Source organism: Spodoptera frugiperda, chromosome 22, assembly GCF_023101765.2.
Source record: "Spodoptera frugiperda isolate SF20-4 chromosome 22, AGI-APGP_CSIRO_Sfru_2.0, whole genome shotgun sequence".
NCBI lineage: Eukaryota > Metazoa > Arthropoda > Insecta > Lepidoptera > Noctuidae > Spodoptera > Spodoptera frugiperda.
In genome coordinates, this window is record NC_064233.1 from 862,927 (window position 1) to 888,791 (window position 25,865).

Consider the following 25,865-nt stretch of genomic DNA (forward strand, 5'->3'; position numbering starts at 1 on the left):
AAAAACCGCATCAAAATCCGTTGCGTAGTTTCAAAGATTTAAGCGTACAATGGGACATAGGGACAGAGAAAGCGACTTTGTTTTATACTATGTAGTGACAGGGACAGAGGAAGCGACTTTGTTTTATACAATGTAGTGATAGGGACAGAGGAAGCGACTTTGTTTCATACTATGTAGTGACAGGGACAGAGAAAGCGACTTTGTTTTATACTATGTAATGACGCCCGGGACATAGAGACAGAGAATGCGACTTTGTTTTATACTATGTAGTGATAGGGACAGAGGAAGCGACTTTGTTTCATACTATGTAGTGACAGGGACAGAGAAAGCGACTTTGTTTTATACTATGTAGTGATAGGGACAGATAAAGCGACTTTGTTTTATACTATGTAGTGATAGGGACAGAGAAAGCGACTTTGTTTTATACTATGTAGTGGTAGGGACAGAGAAAGCGACTTTGTTTTATACTATGTAGTGGTAGGGACAGAGAAAGCGACTTTGTTTTATACTATGTAGTGATAGGGACAGAGATAGCGACTTTGTTTTATACTATGTAGTGATAGGGACAGAGAAAGCGACTTTGTTTTGTACTATGTAGTGATAGGGACAGAGAAAGCGACTTTGTTTTATACTATGTAGTGATTGTACCATTTACCTAGTCCTTTTCATCATCGAACCACAAGACAATCGGCGAGGCGTCACCGCTTCATGGTAGATATCCCACCCACTCGCACGAAGCGCTTCGCTTCAAGCTTCCTTGTGCGAACTGCTAGGGAGTGGAACTCCTTGCCGGAGTCTGTGTTTCCTGATGGGTATAACCTGGGTGTCTTCAAGGCCCGAGTGAACAGGTTGCTTATGGGCAGACGTGTTCCACCGTAGGCCGCATCATCACTTACCATCAGGTGAGATAGTGGCCAAACGTCGACCCATTAAATGTAAAAAAAAAATACTTCCAGGAACATAGTACGAGTGGCGCTGGCGGCGCTGTCCATAGACGAGAACTCGGGAGACAAGGAGAATACTGAAAACGCGAGCAATGCGCAGCAGACTTCAGGTTGGTTACTGTAAACTAAATCATTTGGGTTGTTCATCTTTTTAAACGACTTCCCAAAAAAGAGTAGGTTTTCAATTCGGACGGTATGCTTTTTTTCTTCTATGTATATACAATGGGATGTTTTTGGTCGTTGTAAGTGCGACTGCCGGACAAGGGGTCTCGGGTTCGATTCCCGAATCAAGCGAAGTATTACTAGGCTTTTTTTGATGAACATATCTCAGTATAAGCACGGAGTCTGGAATTGTGCTCAGTATAAGGCAATAGGCTCACCCCCTATTACATGGGACTTATAACACAAATGGTGACAATTCTTCTCTTCAAACCTCTACCTAGCCCTTCGGGGATAAAAGGCGTGATATTAAATTAGAATTAAAAAAAATGACTTGAAATTGATACTGATTTTCCCCATTAACCCGTTGTCTGTCGGAACACAGATCTACGCGAGACACAATGTGTTTTCTATTGTGTCTTATATACCGACATACAAGTGGTTAATTCTCATGAGATTACCATACGTATACATTTTAATTATATTTTATCCTATTATATCCAGGTTGGGGCACAGCGAACGAGCGTGCAGCAGCTGAAGCAGTGAAGGTCCTGATCTGGCTGTGCAGGAGGCCGGAGACCAGGCCGCAGTGGCAGGACTACTTCGACCTGATACTCCTCAAGCTGATCCACGCGTACGAGAGCCTCAACAAGGAAGTCATGAGGGCGGTCGAGGCGGGCATGCCGCATATTGCTAACGCTCTGCCGGCGCAACAGGTTCGTTAGAAATCTATACCAATCTATACTAATATTATAAAGCTGAAGAGTTTGTTTGTCTGTTTGTTTGAACGCGCTAATCTCCAGAACTACTGGTCCGATTTGAATAATTCTTTTTGTGTCGAATAGTGCATTTATCGAGGAAGGCTATAGGTTATAAAACATCACGCTATGACCAATAGGAGCCAAGCAGAGCGGGTGAAACCGCGCGGAAGTAGCTAGTACTACATATTATAGGGTGACCGGTAATTAGTGAACGATATTTAAACACGTGATTGTACTCATGATTACAAACAACTTTCCTAAAGAAACTTTGCTTGTATACTGAAACCAGCAGAATTAATAACAAAATTTCATTAGCACGCATGCATAAAGTTCCAAAATACCTACCCAGTTACTAGTCTACCGATAACGCGGGGCGGACGTCTCGTTTCGCTAAATTGTTTGTTGTTTTGCTATTGTGATAAAAATAAAACTAATGAGTATACAAAAAAGTTTCTTCGGGAAAGTTGTTTGTAATGATGAGTACAATCACGTGTTTAAATATCGTTCACAAATTACCAGTCACCCTATTTCCATGCAGTTCTACCCACGCAGTTTAGCTCCTATTGATCTTAACGTGAGGTTTTGTATGTGAACATGAGATATGTTATAAGTGATTATGTCTCTAGGTGCTAGCCCTGCTGAAGCCAGTGATCCGTACCCGCGGGTACCCGACGTCGCTGTGCGCGCTGAAGCTGGCCGCCGAGGTGGCCAAGGCCAGGCCGCACGAACTGGCAGACGACACCGTGCAGACACTCATGGAGGGCGTGGGCCAGGTACAGTATATGTAGTATAGTCCCAGGTACCGCAGTATATGTAGTATAGTCCAAGGCCAGGCCGCACGAACTGGCAGACGACACCGTGCAGACACTCATGGAGGGCGTGGGCCAGGTACAGTATATGTAGTATAGTCCCAGGTACCGCAGTATATGTAGTATAGTCCAAGGCCAGGCCGCACGAACTGGCAGACGACACCGTGCAGACACTCATGGAGGGCGTGGGCCAGGTACAGTATATGTAGTATAGTCCCAGGTACCGCAGTATATGTAGTATAGTCCAAGGCCAGGCCGCACGAACTGGCAGACGACACCGTGCAGACACTCATGGAGGGCGTGGGCCAGGTACAGTATATGTAGTATAGTCCCAGGTACCGCAGTATATGTAGTATAGTCCAAGGCCAGGCCGCACGAACTGGCAGACGACACCGTGCAGACACTCATGGAGGGCGTGGGCCAGGTACAGTATATGTAGTATAGTCCCAGGTACCGCAGTATATGTAGTATAGTCCAAGGCCAGGCACACGAACTGGTTCTCCCATAGTAGCATTTTTTCCGCGTCGTGAGTGCCTTTGGCGTTTACTAACGCATAATTTGACAATTCACGCAGACCTGTACCATTTGCATGACTTTGCGACACCTAATCTAAGTTAATAATACTGTAGTATTAGAACTCGAAACGGGATATTTACCATGTTTTTCTATTTCAAGTTCTAGTACTAGTGTTAGTGACCATGTCAGTTTAAAAACTAATAATACTTGTTGTTTGTACAGTTGGCGGACCACCAGAACAGCGCGGTGCGCAAGGCGGCCGTGTTCTGCATGGTGGCGTTCACGTTCGCGCTGGGAGAGGAGCGCATGCAGCCGCACCTCAAGCATCTCTCCGTCAGCAAGTACCGCCTGCTGCAGGTAAATATATCATCATCATCATCATCAGTGTTCATATACATATATACATTGCGAGGAGCGCATGCAGCCGCACCTCAAGCATCTCTCCGTCAGCAAGTACCGCCTGCTGCAGGTAAATATATCATCATCATCATCATCAGTGTTCATATACATATATACATTGCGAGGAGCGCATGCAGCCGCACCTCAAGCATCTCTCCGTCAGCAAGTACCGCCTGCTGCAGGTAAATATATCATCATCATCATCATCAGTGTTCATATACATATATACATTGCGAGGAGCGCATGCAGCCGCACCTCAAGCATCTCTCCGTCAGCAAGTACCGCCTGCTGCAGGTAAATATATCATCATCATCATCATCAGTGTTCATATACATATATACATTGCGAGGAGCGCATGCAGCCGCACCTCAAGCATCTCTCCGTCAGCAAGTACCGCCTGCTGCAGGTAAATATATCATCATCATCATCATCAGTGTTCATATACATATATACATTGCGAGGAGCGCATGCAGCCGCACCTCAAGCATCTCTCCGTCAGCAAGTACCGCCTGCTGCAGGTAAATATATCATCATCATCATCATCAGTGTTCATATACATATATACATTGCGAGGAGCGCATGCAGCCGCACCTCAAGCATCTCTCCGTCAGCAAGTACCGCCTGCTGCAGGTAAATATATCATCATCATCATCATCAGTGTTCATATACATATATACATTGCGAGGAGCGCATGCAGCCGCACCTCAAGCATCTCTCCGTCAGCAAGTACCGCCTGCTGCAGGTAAATATATCATCATCATCATCATCAGTGTTCATATACATATATACATTGCGAGGAGCGCATGCAGCCGCACCTCAAGCATCTCTCCGTCAGCAAGTACCGCCTGCTGCAGGTAAATATATCATCATCATCATCATCATCAACAAGTCAAAGTCAAGTCAAGTCAAGTCAAAATAATTTATTTCCAACTAGCTACTTCCGCGCGGTTTCACCCGCTCTGCTCGGCTCCTATTGATCATAGCGTAATGTTTTATAGCCTATAACCTTCCTCTTAAAATGGACTATCCAACACAAAAATAATTATTCAAATCGGACCAGTAGTTCCGGAGATTAGCGCGTTCAAACAAACAAACTCTTCAGCTTTATAATATTTTTATTTCCAATAGACCAGGAAGCCACTTTTGAACGTCAAAGCAAATATAATAATATTAATAACGTCTGTCTGTCGGTCAGTCCTCTAGTTGTTCTATTTGCTCGTTCCAAAGTGTAGATTCCTATGGAGAAGAACGAGCAAGAAACTCCATAGGTTACTCTTTTTCAATCAGATTCACAATACAATACTTGGTTACATTGTTTCGATTGCTTCAACCATGTTCCTTGTATGATTTGTCTTCTGAGTGAGATTAGAACCAAAAGCCATTATACTCGTGGTACCGTATAAGGTTCAAATTATTTCACAAAGTTTCAAGTGCAGAATTTCTGATTACAATGTCTGTCTCTCTCCAACAATCATATTTTGTTATAAGCTAGACAGAGATAGGTATAAGAAAGCCAAATAAGGTTTAGTCTATATTAGTACTTCAATGAGATCTGACACACAAGTACAGGCTGCTGCAGGTAAACCTCAACATCATCATCATCAGTGTTCCTTGTATGCATTAAGGACATCGATTCCTGGTTAATCTTTTTCCTGCACGGTACAATTTGCTTCGAACGCTTCGCTTCAAGTTTCCTTGTGCGAACTGCTAAGGAGTGGAACTTCTTGCCGGTATTTGTGTTTCCTGATAGGTATAACCTGGGTGTTTTCAAGACCCAAGTGAATAAGATGCTTATGTATACCTGCTCTATCATAGGCTGCATCATCGTCCGGAGCTGCGGACTACCTAGCGGGTTATTGGGGCTCCGGCTCGAAATACAGCAGTCGGAACGGGGTGGTTTTTAGTCAGTAAGAGTTTTTCACTCTTTCTCGCCTCGTCCTGGCGAGAAAATTACTTGATAATTTTCCCCCTTAAAAAAAGATAGTGGTAATCTACTACAGTACTATAGCACGGTTGGCATAGTGGTTGGATTACCGACTGCTGTTCTATGTGTTGTGGGTTCGATTCCCGCGCTAACCAAAAAGCAATAATAGCATTTACTGAGTATAATGATCATTATTTGCCAGGAATCAGATAATCGGCGGTTTTCCCCTAACTTTATAGTATTCATAAGTCATGAAAATACTAATCACTCTCCCCCATCCGCAGGTGTACATCAGCAAGCAGCGCGAGGAGTCCCCCCGCGGCGGCCCCCCTCCCCCCACGTAGCGCCGGCACCGCCGCGCACACGTGCGCACGCGCAGCACGCAGACATCGCACACGCAGACCGACTAGGGACCTTGTACCGCTCTCTTATACTACATGTAGGTATTTTGGTTTTATACAAATACTTGAAAAGCAAGTTCTTCAATAGTAAAAGAAGATTTCAAATTGGTCTATTTACTCTCTTCTAATATATTACTTCTAGAACGAAATCTCAATCAAATTCTACCATTTTACCATATTAGTGTAGACCTAACTATTCCCTCGCGGTTTCACCCGCTAACCCTTCCCCCCTACCCCTTCCCCCCTATTGATCGTATCATGAAGTCAACAAGTCAAACTGTCCCACTCACAGACGTTTAATGATTACTTAAACTATTCCTTAGTAACGATTTTGTATGGAAAACAATTGCTAAGGACTGGGTTAAGTAACCATTAAATGACTAAGTATAGCGCAAAGACTAAGCATTTATTTCAATTATTCCTGAATTAAGGCACTTTTGAAACGACAATTTGAATTGTACGTCAGTCTGTCTGTCAGTGAAGCTAGGTGCTCGTTCCAAAGTGTAGCTATGATGTTTCATAGCCTATAGCCTTCCTTTTGATAAATGGACTATCCAATACAAAAATAATTTTCAAATTCAATCCAGTAGTTCTGGAGATTAGCAAGTTCAAAACAAACAAACTCATAAGCTATATATAGTAGTATATAAATATATAATAGTCCAGCGGCTTTGCCCGCGTTCCCTTGAGATAAAAAAGTATCCTATATATTATTCCAGACCATAATCTACCCCTATTCCAAATTTCACCCCAATCCCTTCACCCCTTTTGACGTGATTGAGTAACAAACATATAGAATCTTTAGTATTTTATAATATTATGTACTAGCGACCCGCCCCAGCTTCGCATGGGTGCAATGGTGATATGTGATGCATGTATTATACATATAAACCTTCCTCTTGAATCACTCTATCTATTAAAAAAACCGCATCAAAATCCGTTGTGTAATTTTAAAGATTTAGGCGTACAAAGGGACATAGGGACAGAGAAAGCGACTTTGTTTTATACTATGTAGTGATAGTAATATGTTTTAAAAAGAAAATACCTACATATAGTATTTAAGAAAGCTACCTACAAGTGTCAAAGAAAAATAAATCTTATGATTTTATTAATAAATACCAAAATAGGTGGACAATGTGCTGTTAATATATAACTTTAAATAGAAACTGATACATACATACTTCCAAGTTGGTTACTGAAAATACCTTTTTTTTATAACGTGGTTTACAGTTTTTTGGTTTTTTTCCTACTTTCGTGTTTATTATGAGATTGGTTGAACGATTAAACTTTTCATCAGCCTATAAGTGGCCACTGCTGACCAAAGGCCTCTTCTCACACGGAGAAGGTTTGAGCATTAATCACCACCCTTGCTCAATGCGGGTTGGCGATTTCAGACTTATAATTAGAAATCATAAGCCCAGGTTTCCTCACGATGTTTTCCTTCACCGTTTGTCAGTGGTGTCTAAATAATCTTAGAAAGTACATATAACTCGGAAAAAGTCACATTGGTACTTGCCGTTGGTAGGTATCAAACCCGCATGTTACGTCCCCCCTTTTATGATTAGAAGGGGGGACGTAATCTGTCATGTGCGTCGATTCTCTCACTGAACAACTGTTGTTCTTGACCCGGGTATGATACACCCACGACACTAAAGAAATTACTATTATGTAGTCAACCTTAAAAAGTTACTTTTCAACCGAATATAATCACTATTCCTTAACAACTAAAGTTCAAAATCGTATAACCAGTCTCCTAATAAACATGTCTTTTTTATTAACAATCTTTACTGAAGAGAAATTAAAAAAGAAGTGTTGCGCGTGATATGAAAAGACTGTGACAAACGTGTGTTGGCGATAATGGACTGTATTGCGATGGGTATAGGGGCGAGATTCGTATGCGCACTTGTATGATAGCTTGTTACCTATATATGCTTGAAGAATGAAGTTTGGACGCTCAGGTTAGTCATTATAAAGTCGATTTTTCTTTGGTTTAAACGAATTTGAGTTCTATGGCTGTTTGAATAAGAGTGAGATTAGAAACAAAAGCCAATTTTTCTCGTGGTACCATGTTAGGATTCACAAAGTTCAGAATTTCTGACTTATATGTCTGTCTCTTTTCAACAATCATATCTTGTTATATGCTAGACTGAGATAGGTATAACAAAGCTAAATAAGGCTTAGTCTACATTAGCACTCCAATGAGATCTGACACAACTATGATGTTAGTGTAGACTGGCCTTTAATTTAATTATTTTTATCGACCAATGTAAAGTCAATGTTTATTTAACTTCTTTATGTTCTCAAATCCGTTGCGTAGTTTCAAAGATTTAAGCATACAAAGGGACATAGGGACAGAGAAAGCGACTTTGTTTTATACTATGTAGTGATTTGAAGTTTCAGTTTTATAATTTATTTAATTAGTCCATTCTTCAAAGCATATTAAGACCAAAGTCATTTCTAATGCTATTATAAGGAAAGTGCTTTCGCGATATTCTTATATCTCGCCCCTTGATACTGTATAGTATTGTAGTCGGCTAAATTTGTATAAAGTGAACTATTTGGTATGGTAAAAGCATTTTGTATGTGTGCTAGCAATCGATGTTGTGGCTATGGGCTGGTGCATTGAATAAATCAATTGAAAATGAACCTTAATTACTGTGGTATATAGTTGAAAATGTCTAAATGATATTTATTTCTGCAAGTAGGTTACAATATAACACTTTTACACGTTAATATTTGAAATAGCTGTAATGTGCGAACTGCTAGGGAGTGGAACTCCTTGCCGGAGTCTGTGTTTCCTGATGGGTATAACCTGGGTGTCTTCAAGGCCCGAGTGAATAGGTTGCTTATGGGCAGACGTGCTCCATCGTAAGCCGCATCATCACTTACCATCAGGTGAGATAGCGGCCAAACGTCGACCTATCTATCAGATGTAAAAAAAATAGCTAGATGAGGCCGGCATTTCCTATCCGACTACTCTGAGAAGAAATGCCGAAACAAACTCAGAGGTCATAGTCTCTTTTAAAGTCCAGACAATGCTCGCTTAAGAAGCTTTGCGATCCACTGTGCGTGCTGTTTTCTTCTGTATGCCGTAGTAGTTAAGGTTTATTTTAAATTGTTTTATTCTCAGTGTACGCTTGACCTATGAAAAACAGTAAAATTATCACGGCACACTCAAATTTTGTTTTTGTATTGTAATGGGAAAATTCCCATTCACTTGGGTGGGATGGGAATTCATTAATGGGGCTATTGTATTTATTTCTTCAGTGAAAATCTATCAAGATGTTTTATTTTGTTCAAACACGGCACAGTTGGGCAACCGGCTATATAGCGGGTTCGATTCCCGTACGGAGAAACTATTTATGTGTCACACAAATTGCTGTTACCGGTCTGAGTGTCATGTATATGTGAATTTGTATGTTTCTTAACTCACCCATGACACATAAGAAAATCCTAGTGTAGAGCAACGTTTTAAAAAACAAAAAAATAAAAGTTGTTCACTGAATGACCAACAGAGACATCTAGTGAGCAAATAAAAACGGCAGCCCATCCCCCCATTGGGAATTTTTTGTGTGTGTCGTGTTGGTTTTACTGTAAACCGCCAAATGCTGATGTAAAGTTTTTAATCGGCTTCGGAGATGTATAGAACTATTGTGCGAGATAGATATTTCATTCCTAGGTATCATTCCCCGTTTCGAACATTTTCCCAATCCACGGAAACTGTTCCCATTGAATGGATTACACTTTAAAAAATTGTTTTCTGTCTAAAATTATGTGTCTGTGCCTTCTCACAAATTGTTGGCTTTTTTTCTTATGAAAATTTTGTAAAAAATCATGTTGATTTTTTTTGTAAATTATGGTTGAATTTTTGATTCTTACCTGTACTGCGATATGATTGTAAATTTCCCGGTTATTTCATAGTATTTTCATGTGTATGGCTCACAAAGGTCTATTAAAGTAAGCGTCCACAGGCCCGCATCGTACGCATCGCACGCATTGGATTTTAGTTTGTCTTGTATAGAAACTCATACAACTGCGTCCACTGATCCGCATCGTACGGACCGCATCGTCGGCAATGCCTACATGCGATGCGTACTGATGACGTCATACGGAATGCCGATGCTAAAAATCCGAGTGAAAGTGGGATCGGCAATCCGAACGCTGCCGATACAGTGGACTCAGTCAGAAAAATTAATCCGTTTGATTCGTACGATGCGTGCAATGCGTACGATGCGGGCCTGTAGACGCTTACCTTTAATCTTACTAAAAGATTCAAATTTCATTTGTCTACACATTGACTGCAATACAACCATTTCCCTTGATATAGAATTGTATAAGAATCTTATTGAAAATAGTAGTTCCCAATAGCTAGACTTAGTTGGGTCTTAAAGGCGTCTAAATTAAATTAAGCTAGATTGTCCAGTACTTGGAATCATAGGGTAGTAGACGGAGTATGAAGATTAAACATCTATTTAGTCCAGTTAGGTAATGAAATAGTATGAAAAGTATTGTTATCTTATATGATAAAACAAAAAAATACGTGTCTAATATTTTTTCATTACCTAACTGACGGACTAATTAGACTTTTAATTTTCATCCCTATTCACCCAAACATATAATTTAGACGCCTCTGAACTCGACATTAATAAATAAATAAGAATCTTGAAATGTTAAAAAATATAATAGAAAAATATATTTTTTCCCAAACAAGTGACAAATAGTGTAACAGTCTGCCTTAACGTAGGACATAATATTTAAAAAGTAATATTAAAAAAAAACTAACCATTGTTCCCACAGCAAAACTTAAGAAAAGTTAATATAATGAAAAAAAAAAAACATTCGTGGGCTATTTATATAAAAGAAACTAATTTTATGAAGTAAAAAGAAACATTTTTAAATTACACTGTTTATGTTCAGATTGAGTGGTGCTACTCGCGCCATCTATGTTTCAAAGATGGTATTGCCATGTCCAAGAGATTATTGTGTTTATAGATGATTCTAAACCCAAGTCATTAATAATCTAGACCAGAGTTTAGGTCCTAGGTCTTATCGTACTCAGTATTTAATGGTTACTTAAAGTTAAGGTACAAAGAGGAGATGCCATAATGTGATTGTGCACTGTGACACAAAACACGGCTTTGCCAAATGATGTTATAAGTAAAAAGGTGTAGATAGGTTATAAGCGCTCAGAAAGTGACACATTAAAATGTGGACAATTGGCAACGTGTGTGTAGTATGGGACCGCTAGATGGAACATAGAGAGTCGTGGTTTGTAACGTCCCGCGCTCCCCGTAAAGTGTCACGCGTTATGTTAAAGGGGAATCCAGTTATGACATCTCTTTGTATTTGCTTCATACTAAACAATCCTTAGCAATTGTTTACTAAGGAATAGTTTAAGTAATCATTAAATGTGTCTAAGTACTATAGATCATCTATGAACACTAAAAAACTAATCGAAACGACTAACGATTTTGTATAACGACTTTTAATCGCAGCGATTTTTTTTTTGTTATTTATAAAGTTTAAGAGCCATATGTCTTAGTGTACATACTGAGAAGCGCTAGAAGAGTGGCATTTGTATAGAAAGAGAGAAAAGAACGAAGAATTTAACTGCAGTTGCGATATTGAACTTTATTGTCTCAATGATTCGGTTGAGAATCGCGTGTGGTTAACTGCAGTTGTTTTGGTAAAGACATTTTTTTGATTTGAGAGTCTGTGGGATGTGTATAAAGGGTTTTTAAAAGAGCTTGTGTTTGTATGTGAAGTGGTTCCGTAGGCGAGTCGTTGCAATATAGCGCTGATTAACTTCCAAAGTTAGTATTTCTCTTATTTTTTCTCTTATTTTTAGTGTTTTTCGTGTGTTTATTTGAGTTATTGGAGTTTTAAATGGTTATATAGCGTGGTTAAACTCCAATTGTCGCCTTTTAAAACCAAAGGATCTATCAATAGATAGAAGATCACACTACAATATTATTTCTACTACAAATCTTAAATTCCCCTCAAATAAACATACAGACAGACACGCGAACGAACTCACAAACTATTTTATATAATAAAAATAAAAAAAAACCATTCATCACGTTCTTTTTTTTGTTTTTTTTTTCTTTTCCTAACGCTCGTAATATTTTAAGCGGTTAAGTTTTGAGGTTGGCGCGGCAAAAACTTCCTTACCCCCTTACTTAGTGTCATTTAATGGTTACTTAACCCAGTCCTTAGTAATTGTTTTCAATACAAAATCGTTACTAAGGAATTGTTTAAGTAATCATTAAATGTCTCTCAGTGCGGTTGGCAGACTTATTTGTATATTACCGTTGTAAGCGTTAATTTATAAGGGGGCAGAGTTGAAACGAGTCTTAAAAGCAATGTGTGGATATATGGTTGAATTTTGTTATGTTAATAATTAGGTTTGTCGCTTCGAGTCGCTAAACTCTGCGTCCTTATACATTGACTAACTGCCACACTCAGACACATTTAATGATTACTTAAACTATTCCTTAGTAACGATTTTGTTTCGAAAACAATTGCTAAGGACTGGGTTAAGTAATCATTAAATGACTTTGAGGCAGTAAACAAATCACATTTGATTATGCTTTAAGCATATATTAACATGTGTAAATGAAAGCATAGCTAACGCCCGAATACTGAAAGGCTACTCAATTTTAAGTTGTACTTAAATATCGTGCTATCTCTGTCATTTTATAAAGAATTGATAGGGACAGAACTAGTTTTGAGAGCGTCTTAAAATTGAGTAGCGTTTGAGTAGCGTTTAAGACAGTTTTTGCCGAACTAACCTCGGCGTTTGTTTTTGTAACAATATTTATCATTTTGTATACTTTTTAATGTAATATATGTTATATAATGTGTAATGTGTCGGTTTGAGTGTAAAAACAATTGTTTGACAATACAAACTGGTTCCTAAATGAGTGGTTTTGTCAAACAATGTGTTGTTGAACCGACGCCTGGAGTCAGTGTTTTAAAATTATGTCTTGTATTGAATCTCATTTTGTATGGACGCTTTAATTGTTCGTGTGGTTTTTAGTAATGTCTTTTTTGATAACGGAAAAATATGATAAATCTTGGAAAAAAATGTAAATTATTGGATTTTTATGCTTTGCCGTCGAGTTCGAACATCAAAGTCAAAGTATTTATTCCAATTAAACAATAAATAGATACTTTTGAAATGTCAACAAATAAAGAAATAAATAATAGTCTGTCAATCTGTCCGTCAGTGAAGCTAAATGCTACACTTTGCAATGAGCACCTAGCTTCACTGACAGACTATTATTTGTTGACGTTTCAAAAGTACCTATTTATGGTTTAATTGGAATAAATGTTTTGATCTTGCAACGTCACGCCTTTTATCTCCGAAGGGGTAGGCAGAGGTCCACATTACGGCTTATTATAAATGCTTGGACTTAAAAAAAGACATTACTAAATAACACACACATGCACACGGCTTTACACAATAAGTTTTAAAACACTGATCTTGTTTGTTGTATCGCATAGTGCACTGTATCGGTTAAACGCATTTTCATTCCCAAGTATTGATATTAAAAATTAACTAAATCTTGTAATATTTTGTATTTTCTTTCCCCAAATTTCTGTTCAAACTGTGATTCCCAATGTCTGGGTAACATGGGAATTAGTTTTTCCGGGGCTTTTAGCATTTATTTACTCATATGAAAGTCGTATTTACCTACTTCTAAGATGCTTGGGAATGTTCCAACGATTGGGAATGAATAAGGAAATTTTCCCATACATTGGTAAAATTCCCAATCGCTGGAATTATGTGTTAGACACCGATTTTACTTAAAAATTACATAAATATATTAAAATAAACTTAATTCCAATGACTTTTAAGTGCATTTTTGGTGGAATAATTATGTGATTTTTAAGTAAAAGTGTATCAGTTGGCTATGTGATATTGTTATATGTAAGACGTGCATTTAAAGTATATTTAACGCTTGAGTGCGAGGACGCAGTGTCAAATACCCATAATTACTTACTGTATTTAAATTTATTATTAATAATTGATTATTAATGTACGATAGTTATGAATAAATGATTTTTAAGCCTTTATCTTTTTGTTTTTCTTATATTATACCTATTTTTTTTTACTTACTTATTCTTTGTGTGATCCACAAATTGTTGTTTCGGGTCTGGGTGTCATATGTATGTGAACTTGTATGTTTGTAAACGCACCCACGACACAGGAGGAAATCCTAGTAGGGGCAACGTTTAAATCATCTTGTACCATATTCACATGGACACTAGACAAATGAAGATGTCATAAAGGGTAATCCAAGGACGCGGTGGCAAAATAATGCACTGCCACGCAACATGCAGCGGGTTCAATTCCCGCACAAATTGTTGTTTCGGTTCTGGGTGTCATTTGTATGTGAACAACAAAACACTCGATATTATTTCGTCAGGAGTTGTTGCTTGTGTCTTTTCGAAGGAAGCTGTTAGAATAGGCTGCGGGAGCTGAGAATAGTTCTCATGACAATGACTTCTTAAGACAATGGAATACAAATAACATAACTTACCAGTTATTGCCACAGTGCCCTGTTACTACATTATTATTTAGTACTAAGAAAGAAAGAAAAAGTATTTATTTAGCACCACCATTTAGTAATAACTAATACCTGCGACTTCGCTTGCGTGGACTGCGGACTTTATGGTAGTAAAATAAACTGAGTTACTCCTTGGTACATCAGTTACCTGTGGATAAAAGTTCCGTGGAAATTGGTCCAACCATTTCAGAGATTAGCCAGAACAAAAAGATCGACGAAAACTTTATGTGATTTTGGTGTATGTTGTATCGTACGTATATATTATTCATGTTATGCATGTAGTAAAAAGTAGTTATTATAATATTAAACTTACTGAATAGTTGGTCGTATGGTTGCAAGTGCGACTGCTAGGCAAGGATTCTTGGGTTCGATTCCCGGATCGGGCAAAGTACCTACTGCTGGACTTACATGGGACTTATAACACAAATGGTGAAAAATGGGTTTACCTTGTATAGCGGCATTACGTGTCGTAATGTGCACCTCTGCCGACCTTTTCTGGTATAAAAGGTGTGCCAATACAAACAGACACTCCAATTTTATCTGTAGGTAGGGATGGGTAATGAAAAATAAAAATCCACACAATTTTATAACAATCTCTATAATTATGGCACTTTAATATTTGACAAGAAATAATATGATATATACCATAGGTTTGAAGCTATACGAACAGAAACGTTCAATTAGTAGTAGATATTGCTTATGATATATCATCAGGCGTAAGCGCGAGAGAAAAATTCAATATTTTTCCACAAAATTTCCATTTTACACCTTCCTATCCCCGGAAATAAATAAAGAAATAAATTTCCAGTTCAAACCAGTAGTTTTACAATTGATTTTTTAATTTAACCGTATACAGGCTTAGGTGTAAACTGTATAGTTTAGGTGTAACCTAGAGGGCGCTAGGCAAGCACCTTAGAGGCGTCTCAATCTATTTTGTCCCCACCACCACTCAATGGTCATTACCCTTAGTACGACAAAACGTAATGAAATGAGGGCGAGGCTCTGATTGGTTGGTTCATTGGAGCCGACCAATCAGTACACTTAGTACGACTTTTCATTACGTTTAAAGTAATCGAAACGAGCGCCTTCGGTGCTCAGATTGGCCGTGTCGAATAAACCAACCAACCATAGCGTCGAACACTCTCGTTTCGATTACATTTAACGTAAAGGAAACTCGTACTAAGAGTACAGTATCCTTACAGTAGTTCTGATTGGTTGGTTCATTGGAGCCGGCCAATCAGAGCGTCGAACGTGCTCTCATTTCGTTTTCGTTAAACGTAAAGCAAACTCGTACTAAGGATACAATAGGGCTCGCGCGTCGCGCGGCGCCCTCTGTAATCTGGCCCCGGTACTTGCCTAATTTACCCTAGGTATAGTACGTCTCTGAGTTTACATATAAGCCTGTATAAAGTTTACAGGTAATACCATCGTGTATAAATGTGAAAAAATCTGACAATCAGGCCACAGTATGTTCGCAGAACTGAGGAATTAGCGACTTTATAAAGCGACTTTTTAAAAGAACTAGATTTCTATGCGTTTTTTTTTTATAATTTGAGGTACTTTTTTTTAGTACTATGTAAAACGCAGTGAGACTGAAGTCGTTGAACACTGTTCTGTTTACTCAATGTTATTAAATATTATAACCATAATCAAGAACAGAAATTTTTTGCTAAGTCGCGAATCTCATCAGTAGATTTTTTACTTTATTCAGAAACGAATAAGGTTTAAAATCTATCAAAAGAGTTCATGACTTAGCAAACCAATTTTTGTCTATCAATACCAGGACCTCGTCCTGTTGTGAAGAAAGAAATAAACATTTATTTTCATATCTAGACATGTAAGTTGAAGATAGTTTTCACTATAGCCAGCTTCAGTCGCTAATTTCAAAGTTCTGATAAATAACACAGCGGTTTCTCAACATTGGCCGTCCTTAAGCATTCAGCTTGTTAGTGTATTAGTTAAAAATTAAAGTGCATTAAATTCTCCATTTTGGGGTACAACGATGTCTACGGAATTTCAAAAATAAAACTACTAGTAGCGCCATCTAGTTTCAACTCGTGGTACTAGTAGTTAGTGTTTACTTTGGACAGGTGGCGCTAGCTGTTACATGTATTTTATAGCGAATTAAAATAGGAAAAAATCTTAAATACGTTTAAGGATTATTACTTAGCATTATGGAATAATAAACTCAGTAATACAACAATTTAACAGAATCAAAGAGAGAATGTTCCTAAAACATCGTCCTACCCATATTTTTAGTACATGCTTTCCAACTAGGCGTTCTTTCGGGGAGACAATCCAAGCGAACTTCCAACGCGGATATGTAAACAATCTAATTGACAGTATTAGTTGATGGATTAACAGTTCTAACAAATGCGTGATATGCATAAAATTTAGAAAAATCGTGAAGAAAGAAGAACATTATTACTATACGTGGTGAGTTATATTTTTAATATTTATTTTTCTCATCACAGGAGACAAAATACATCGTTTCTACCATCAAGTAACGTTCCTGAATTGGAATTCTTACACTCGTCGTTTTATTTCGTTAATATTTGGCCTTTAAAAGCCAATTAGGCCAATTTCCAAAATCATTTTCATAGAAAAAGAATCAATTTGAGTTCTTTTTCTGACATTTTTTGTTTAATTTTGAATTTTCATCTTCAAATTTCAGAGTACAGACACAAGATCCATTAGAATTGGCTTTCGCGCCTGGATAATCATTGTAAGTATGTTTTTTTAACTTGATTGGACCATTTTTACACACGAAAATGCCTTTATCGATCACTTTTCTACCGTCGACATGTTCAAACTAGACGTTTTCAATCCTTATCCTACTTATGATATATTATTCCTTATGTTTTATTAAGCGTAATGATTCTAAATATGTAATTCAAAACTTTCTTAATTATCAAGATTTTTTCGTCGTCCTTTTTATTCGTTAACTTAAAAATATAACACACCACGGCATTGCTTCTTAGAATTCTAGTTAGTTTAAATTAAAGCGATCAATCTTTAAACTTTAAAGTTAATTATTAACAGGGTTTTTGTAAAAAAATCTAATTCATACATTGTTTTGAGTCAGCTGTCATACATCTTTTGTAATGTAAACCAATAAAGTAAAATAGTGTTTATTTCTTGCCACATAAAATTCAAACTCCTATAACTTCAATTCATTACAATATCATTAAAGTTTGGAACTATACGTGACAAGCCATAAACACTTTATCTTTGGCAAAAAATCGCCAACACGTTGAGGTAAATTAAACCTAAACACTACAGTTTTAAGTCCCATTTTTACATGAGACTGAAAGCCATTGTTTCCAATACGCAAGCGAGATGGCGCTATACAAAAATAGTCGGATCTCGTTCGCACATGAAACAAGTATGGCGTATATGACAGCTAACTCAAATATGAACAAGTTCATCCGTATTAACAGCATTCCAGTGATCGTGTAAGCCTGTCTACTGTGCCATGCTGATCCTTGTACAATATTTATATTTCTGACAAGAGAGCAGCCATTACAAAAAGCAAGATTGGTAAAATACATACCCCTATACTCAGAATCATTTAATGATTACTTAATCTAATCCTTAGCAATTGTTTTCGGAACAAAATCGTTACTAAGGAATAGTTTAAGTAATCATTAAATGTCTCTGAGTACGTCGGATAATATAAAGTCTGATCAATCAGTTACAATTAAAACTGGTACTTTTTCTAAAGAGTGTAAGGTCAATTTTTGATTGTAGCTCAGCAAAACTGCTTCATCGATATTCATACTCAAGCATGTACCTATAGTTAATCAAATTATTTAGTATGTAGGTAAGAAAATAAAGATTAATTCAGTACAGAGACAGTAACCATTGGTTGTCTAGAGCCGACCTACGTAAAAGACATTATGGCTTCATTATAACAATAGCTACTGTCTCTGTACTGAATCTATCTTTATTTTCTTTACCTACATACTAAACATTTGGCTTAGCACTTGTGTTGAGTTTTAAATTCTAATGCGCTGTTTAAATCTTCTATCTTTTTAGCTGTACCAAAATTGTCATTAAATGTTCTTGCTTCCTGATATATGGCTACAATCTTGTCAGATTAGGATCGCCGTTTTTCAATTAACATGCAGTGATACGCAATGTCATGTCATGAATGATTAGCACATTTCTCTGCGTACAAGCAAACATTGTTTAGGATCTATTTTTGTCAGTATTCTCTTATATGTCACTGATTTATTTTATACAATTCGACCATTACCCCTCTTAATTATACAAAATGGCAATTTTTTTTGTTGTATATGTCATATTTTTCTATAAAATGTCTCTTTTTAGCAATTAAAATTATAAATGTAAACGTAATGTTTAGAATTTGTCAGTTTTTTTTTTGTCATATTTTGTACAGTATAGTAATTCAAATTGTATAACAAATCAGCATTCACGGGCGGGATAATTTCTTAATTATAATTATCATCTATGATATTCATAATTTATCAATCAATCTCTTAACATTAGTTTTATAACCCAAACAATATCCGCTTGCGACACACCTATGCAAGAAATATAAAAAGGAATTACTTTAATTTTAATTTACTAAATAATTAATAACAATTTTAGGAAGTACATTATGATGACGGTCGTTATTATTATTTATATATTTGTTTTTTTATTAATTAATTTACATATTTATAATTAAATACCTATCATATGCTTTGCACTCCTGTTTTATACAGCCTAATTCGTCGCTATTGTGATTTTTACGGCGCGAGACACTCCAGGCCCTCTTTACTAAAAATATATAACAATGTATACTTCATACTTAGTTTCCAACCAGTTTATGTTTCCAGGAACCTAAAGGCATAGTCCTAAGGCTTACTTTATGTATTAATATCCTGAATGTTTAGAACTTGAACTTGTAACATGGAAAGCTATCCCTGAGACCCGATTTGTCCTACTTCCAATAACTAAAACTCAATCGTGTCTAGCGTATTCTACTTTGAATGCAAATAGAAAATAATTGCGAATATTGGTAATTAGATATCACGGGCACCATGAATTGTATTCAACCCATACGTGAAGCTGTAAAGCTGTAACACAAGCCATGTTCACACCTCTGAATCCCTACTATACAATACACAATTTCGGGGTTTATAAAACGCTACGTTCCAATATCCCACTAAATATTTCTTAACAATCTCAGGAAGATATTTGTGTGTTTAAATCTAAGCGTGCTACTTAACTAAATACGCCGCAAAAATCACAATGAACGAGCCACTATTAAAATTACTAGTAACAAATTATATCACTAATGTTCGCTCATCAAGTATTGCACCCGTATCTAACTATTTAAACTAATATTAAATATAGAAATATAGAACTGTTCACACACTTGGCTCGAGCAGACATCGGGCTGTAGGACGGACAGACAAAACCTTGCAGTCTCCAGTTAGCTACAAGCGTATCACTGTCTCTTTTCTTCTTTATTATTTATTATAGTTTCATCTCGCTCATTAAGCGGGAAAAGACGTGATACGGGAATAAAATATATATAATTTTTATATAGAGGAAGCAGCAAACGTAATTTAAAGAGGTACTAGAAGAAGTTAGAAGCTTATAGAAGGTACTACCAACAATATTCTCTCGTTTTTTCATAGTCTGCCTGCTTAAACATTAACCTTGAATGTTCTAAACAATTTTTTCATTCAAGAGTCAAGTTGTCATAAGTATAATTGATGTACAGTTCTATATTTCTGTATTTTATTGCTATATTCAGCCGGTATATATCGGACATCAACTCTGTTATACACGTTCAACGTGTCGACTTTCACGTGAAATTGTATAATTCATTTTAAATGTATATTAATAATGTATAAATTGCGTCTCAGCGTTGGCTAGCGTGGATTATAATAAAAATGTATATTTTTTGTGACTTTTATAAAATTTTATTTATAAATGTTTCGTTTTTTTATCGCAGTACTGTTGATTTTGTAGTTTAGGTTTGTGGCTGCTTAAAATTTCTGTCGGCTCTTGGAAATAACTGACTATTTTTTGTTAATCCTGTATTAAATTGCATAAACCCTTGGGAAATAAATAATTACAATTTCACAATACATACAGAAAATATACATCAATGTAAGAAAACTTCCATTTGATCGTGGTTTAAGCATTTTGTTTTCATTTTCACGTTCAATTATTTTTTCCTTTAAATCGATTTCTCATGTATATCTCTTTGAACCATTAATGATCACTTTAAGAGATTCAACAAATTCGACAGTCGTTTCTTTCATTTTAGGACAATTTTATACGAACGATGTAAAGATCTCTCCTGATAATTTCATCGTTGAAGATTTATGCTCAGCATTGGTCGTCTTATGACTGATACAATGATGTTGACAGACTAACTGCCATACTCAGAGACTTTAAATGTTAAGTAACGATTTTTTTCCTTGTAAAGTAAAAAAACTGCTGAGAACTTGGTTAGATAACCATTAAATGACTCTGAGTAAGTGTAGACCGTGATTTTTAGTACTTTATCGTCCCTATTATACCACGTTATTTAGACTCTACTAACAACAGTACTGCGATAAAACTCTTGTCAATAGGTACTCTCCGTCCTGCTATTTGGATATTTTATTCTATTTCTAGCAAAATTATGCTGAAAATATATTTTGTACTAACAATATTTCGCGACTAATTTATTTTATTATATCACTCTCGATTCTTATGGCTTGGGCGGGAATTTTACGCGGCAAAATTAACTTGTTGCTCTGCAACGCTAGATGGCGTTAGGTAAGGTGTCGCTTTATCTATAACTATACAGTTTTATGTTTTGTCATAGGTGGCGACTATTTAGATTATTCACACACCAATTTTAATTTGGTAGATAATATAGATAATATCTAAATTTGAAATCAACGCCATCTATCTTGAGCTTTTGAAATCATCTTCGATAATAAACGACATTATTTTATCTTAACATATTTATTGCATGTGAAAAATTAGCCTGCAATAATAGACAACATTCGTATTGAATTTATGATGTTTTTCATTCATTTTTGTATACATTTTGATGTCCTGAGCAATTAGCAATTATGTAGCTGAAAAGTTTACGATAATACAAAGCATCGTTTAATGAGTTACACATATTTTTAAATAGTTTTACTTTCCAGTTGACTAAATCCAAATCCAAAGTTATTAAAATTTTTACTGTTCTAAATTACCACGTTCATATTTTACCGCGTAAAATTCCCGCCCTATGTTTGGTATTTCTGCTGTCATCACAAAGTGCTGCATGGCGGGCATCGAACCCGCCACACCGAAGCACACATTGCTTATAATTTACCCTACAATATATTATTTATAATAATAACTTATATTTAATGATTAAAATGTATTTGGTGTTTAATTTCATAAAATTATTTATTTATACACTATAATTATCAAAATTTATATGTTGCACTATAATCTAGCATACTTTTTACTATGTTTTTTCTTTTATTTATATATCTATGTCACTTGCAGATTATGAAAAAAAATAATTATGTAAAAACGAAAAGTAGGAACGTTAAATTTTAAATTAAATTCAATAGTAATGGCTTTAAAATATTTTCCTAGCTTACGATCTTTTTTGTGAAAAATCATGAAAACAGCAAACCTAAATAAAATTATTATACGTGTTTAAAAACTATCGATAACCATTTTCAACATCCTTATTTTTAAACGCAACCATTAAACTAGTGAAGTGGACATTTCACAAATCTATCCATATCGATGAAAATCCGTTACTTCGCTTAGAAAATATTATTCCTGTACAATGGTTTAAAACAACACAATGACGATACAAGCTAAAATTAATTAAAATTAAAACTCAATTGACAATTATTTACCTACGTCTTTTCTGAAGACAATAAAAACACAACCGTTTTTTAACACTAATCTCGGGAACTGATATCACCAATCTGATGTCCTTATCATATCTATTCATCTATGTATCGGCAGTACTTGCTAGTTTCATCTCAATTTCGTTTTCTTTCTCTATCTACAAGGTGCTCACTTCTAAGATTAGGTGCAACTATGAGCAAATTTTATTGGTCGATAATTGGACCAATCAGAAGCGTTCGCAGGAGAAATTAGTAACTCGTAAAACCTACTAGATGGCAGTGTTTCACATTTTTGTTACAAGAAAACACTGCCATCTAGTTTCAGCACTCTCACTCTCGCCATATACTATTCTCTTTATACCTATCGCTTTTATACTGCGGTTTATGTACATGCTAAATCCAGGAAAACTTTATTAATAATTTTAGAGCAAAAACTGCTGAACATGAGTTTAGCCTTAGAAGAAAGACGTGCTTAGTTTCAACACCACTTGGTAAGCTTTAAGCTTGTAAACTATTTTACTTTATGAATTATTTTGTTCTGTCTTTTGTTGAGCTTCTCGACTCGTTTTTGTACCTTTTATATTTAGAGAGATGTCTTATTCAGTTGTAATTTAATTCTCATTGAAAATCTCTCATTGAATGCGTATCTACACACCCTCACACAACATTCAACTATATTTTCTCTTACAAAAATCTACATTAAACTTTCGTAATTTTATAATTCGTTGCCTCAAAACCGAGGAGCTCTCACAAAGATTGTACTCACTATGATCTCGAAAATGTCAAGCTAAGCATTAGTCAATGCGGCCCGACAATAAACTGGCGTGCTGTAAAAACTAAGCACCAAGACTAAGCTACATCTACGTTTGGACGAAAAATGTAATTAAATCTCAGCTAGGGTAGGGCCCAAAGGTACAGTCGATCGATTGTCGATTCATCGATAAATCTACCTCGATCGCACATCGATAAGGTTCGACATAGGGTTGACAGTTAACACAATTTATCGACATCGATGCTTTCATAGTGTCTGACCGACGTCTTGTTTTTCGTCGTATGAAAGTGAAAAATAGACAATATTAGTCAGTCATCGATATCGGTGCTCGACAATCGACCGCTCGGGGCAGTCACTACGCCTACTTCACCTTAGGCATGCACATGCGACTAGTGTTGCGACCAAGGCCAGTGCTGCGACCGGTGTTTGCGCGCCATTGCACATATCTTCCTCGCAGAAGCACATGTGGCCAGTGCCAGTACTTTCCATCATACACACGTGGTCTACCATGAACAGATTTATCTGCAGCTGCGATGTACACGTTCGCCGGACCACCTCGTATGCTGGAAACAGAGAAACATTCAATTAATTAAATTAAATTACTGCGTTTTTCGACCGGGGCAGGCAAATTTATACTTAATAGGACGGCGCTTGGCCACCACCTCGCCTGATGGTGAAAAGTGGGTGTACATTGTATAGCGGCATTACGTGTCGTAATGTGCACCTCTGCCTACTCCTTCGGGAATAAAAGGCGCTCTATTACTACTTTACTATTATTTTTATACTTGATAGGATGGCGTTTGGCCACCATCTCGCCTAGTGGTAAGCGATGATGTGGCCGACGATGGATCACGCCTACCTATGAGCAACCTGTTCACACGGGACTTGAAGACACCGTACTCAATTGGCTGTGCCTATTATGTGACAATATCTCTCACTTTCTGTCACATAGGACTCATAACATAACTGGTGAAATGTTAGTGTTATATTATATTGTAAATTTTCACTTATCCCTTTGTACTTTCTAGAGTAATTTAGTTGAAGAATGGAATTTTAAGCGTCATTTTGTAACAGGAGATGGTCATTGTGTAACATTATTTTACAATCCTAAGTAGCTTGACTGTCCGGAGCTGTGGACAACGTACAGCAGATTACCAGGGCTCCGGTTCAAAGTAAAACAAGGAACTAGCGGTTTTTACTCGACAGTAAGAGTGTCACTACCTCTCGCCTCATCCAAGATGGGAGAAGACATTGGATAATTTTCCTCCCTCAGAAAAAAAGTAGTTTGACTGGTTTTGCACAGCTTCAATCAACAATTTCACAATCTAAGTCGTGTTTTATAAACAATATCATTATCGCCCACAAATTAAAAAAAACATCGATATATGACATCCCAAGCAAGTTATAGACAACACTAATTACTGTGACGTCCGCGGTTCAAAGACCGTTAACACAAACAATGATAGATAGTCCATTCCCATTAAAATTGTCACGGACTGACAAACAGACGAACGAGTTGATTGCCAAAAATTAACAAAGTACTCCAATACTTGGCACGGCGCCCAATCCGAGGAGTTTAAAGAAACAGTTAATAAAATGTTTTAGAAAACAAACAGGAAAAAGTTCGTATTTTACACCTCTTTCTTTCCTAGTTAGCGATTCTTTTATTGGATACCGGCTTCTACCAGCGGGGTTGTCCGCGTTTCGTTGGGATAAAAAGTATCCTACTGTGGTGACACCTGACAAGTGACAGATGACAGAAATCGCACATAGACTATCAACGAGCAAATCTACGGATGACGTCATAAATATCCTGCACCGCACATATGAAGTTTACATGCGAATAAACATGGATAGAAAATCCCAACGAACAACAGTTGGGCAGAAAGCCCGCCAGGCTGATCACCTCGCCTGGTCGGAGAATACTGCTTTTCTTAGGGAACTTTACTCTCTGTTCCCTAAACTATCACTCAAGTCAGCTCATACCCTGTCCTGTCCGTTTAGTAGTTTCATTGTGATTGACAGATAAACATCCAAACAAACAAACTTTTACCATCAAGTGTTTAAAATGTGGGAGAGCCATGCTTCGGCACTGCTGAGCCGGCTCGACCGGAGTGATACCACGGCCTCACAGAAAACCGACGTGAAACAACGCTTGCGTTGTGTGAGTGAGGTTACCAGAGGCCCAATTACCCCCTTTCCCAATCCCCGATTCCCCAACAACCCTTAAATTCTTAACCCCCAAAAGGCCAAAGATTTATTATAAAAAGAAAAACAAATTGTATGACAAGGGCACGGACCAAGAGTCCGTGGAGAACAAATGTAAATAAACATATAAAAAAAACCCAAAAAGCTGGCAACGCACTGGTAACGCCTCTGGTGTTTCAAGTGTCCATGGGCGGCGGCGATTGCGATTGCTTACCATCAAGTGATCTGTCAGCTCGTTTATCGGCTTATACCATAAAATAAACCGCGCGGAAGTAGTCAGTTGTTATAAAAGAGCCAAACATATCCAATAGAAAAAAGACAATGTTGCTATACTAGAGACAAAAATGACAATAAAAGAAATACTCACGACTTTTCGAGTATCGCACCATCTTGACGCAGCATCCGTTGCACGTCTGCAGGGGCGGCTGGTCTCTGGGCAACGCTGTGTAGTTGAACGGGTCCTTGCACCGAGGGTCCGTCCAGCTGTCACACTCGTAGCAGTATATAGTCCGAGCTGTAAAC

The 25,865-nt window shown here is 37.1% G+C and overlaps 2 protein-coding genes across 9 annotated transcripts in view; one reads left to right on the forward strand and one right to left on the reverse strand.

Moving 5' to 3' along the window:
* The window catches only part of LOC118280082 (CLIP-associating protein), a 76,318-nt gene extending 62,326 nt beyond the window's left edge, over positions 1 to 13,992 (forward strand). The window contains 5 exon segments of the mRNA XM_050702783.1: positions 957 to 1,054; positions 1,608 to 1,819; positions 2,491 to 2,637; positions 3,412 to 3,546; positions 5,797 to 13,992. Of these exon segments, the coding sequence (XP_050558740.1) occupies positions 957 to 1,054; positions 1,608 to 1,819; positions 2,491 to 2,637; positions 3,412 to 3,546; positions 5,797 to 5,856 (652 nt within the window). The 3' untranslated portion in view covers positions 5,857 to 13,992.
* A 3,319-nt stretch (positions 13,993 to 17,311) lies between these two features.
* Positions 17,312 to 25,865, reverse strand: part of LOC118279618 (protein quiver) — a 28,298-nt gene continuing 19,744 nt past the window's right edge. For all 8 annotated transcript variants that reach the window (XM_035599265.2, XM_035599261.2, XM_035599264.2 and 5 more), the window contains 2 exons: positions 25,711 to 25,857; positions 17,312 to 23,698 (listed from right to left, as the gene is read on the reverse strand). In XM_035599265.2, the coding sequence (XP_035455158.1) occupies positions 23,502 to 23,698; positions 25,711 to 25,857 (344 nt within the window). In that variant the 3' untranslated portion in view covers positions 17,312 to 23,501. The remainder of the gene's footprint in view (positions 23,699 to 25,710; positions 25,858 to 25,865) is intronic.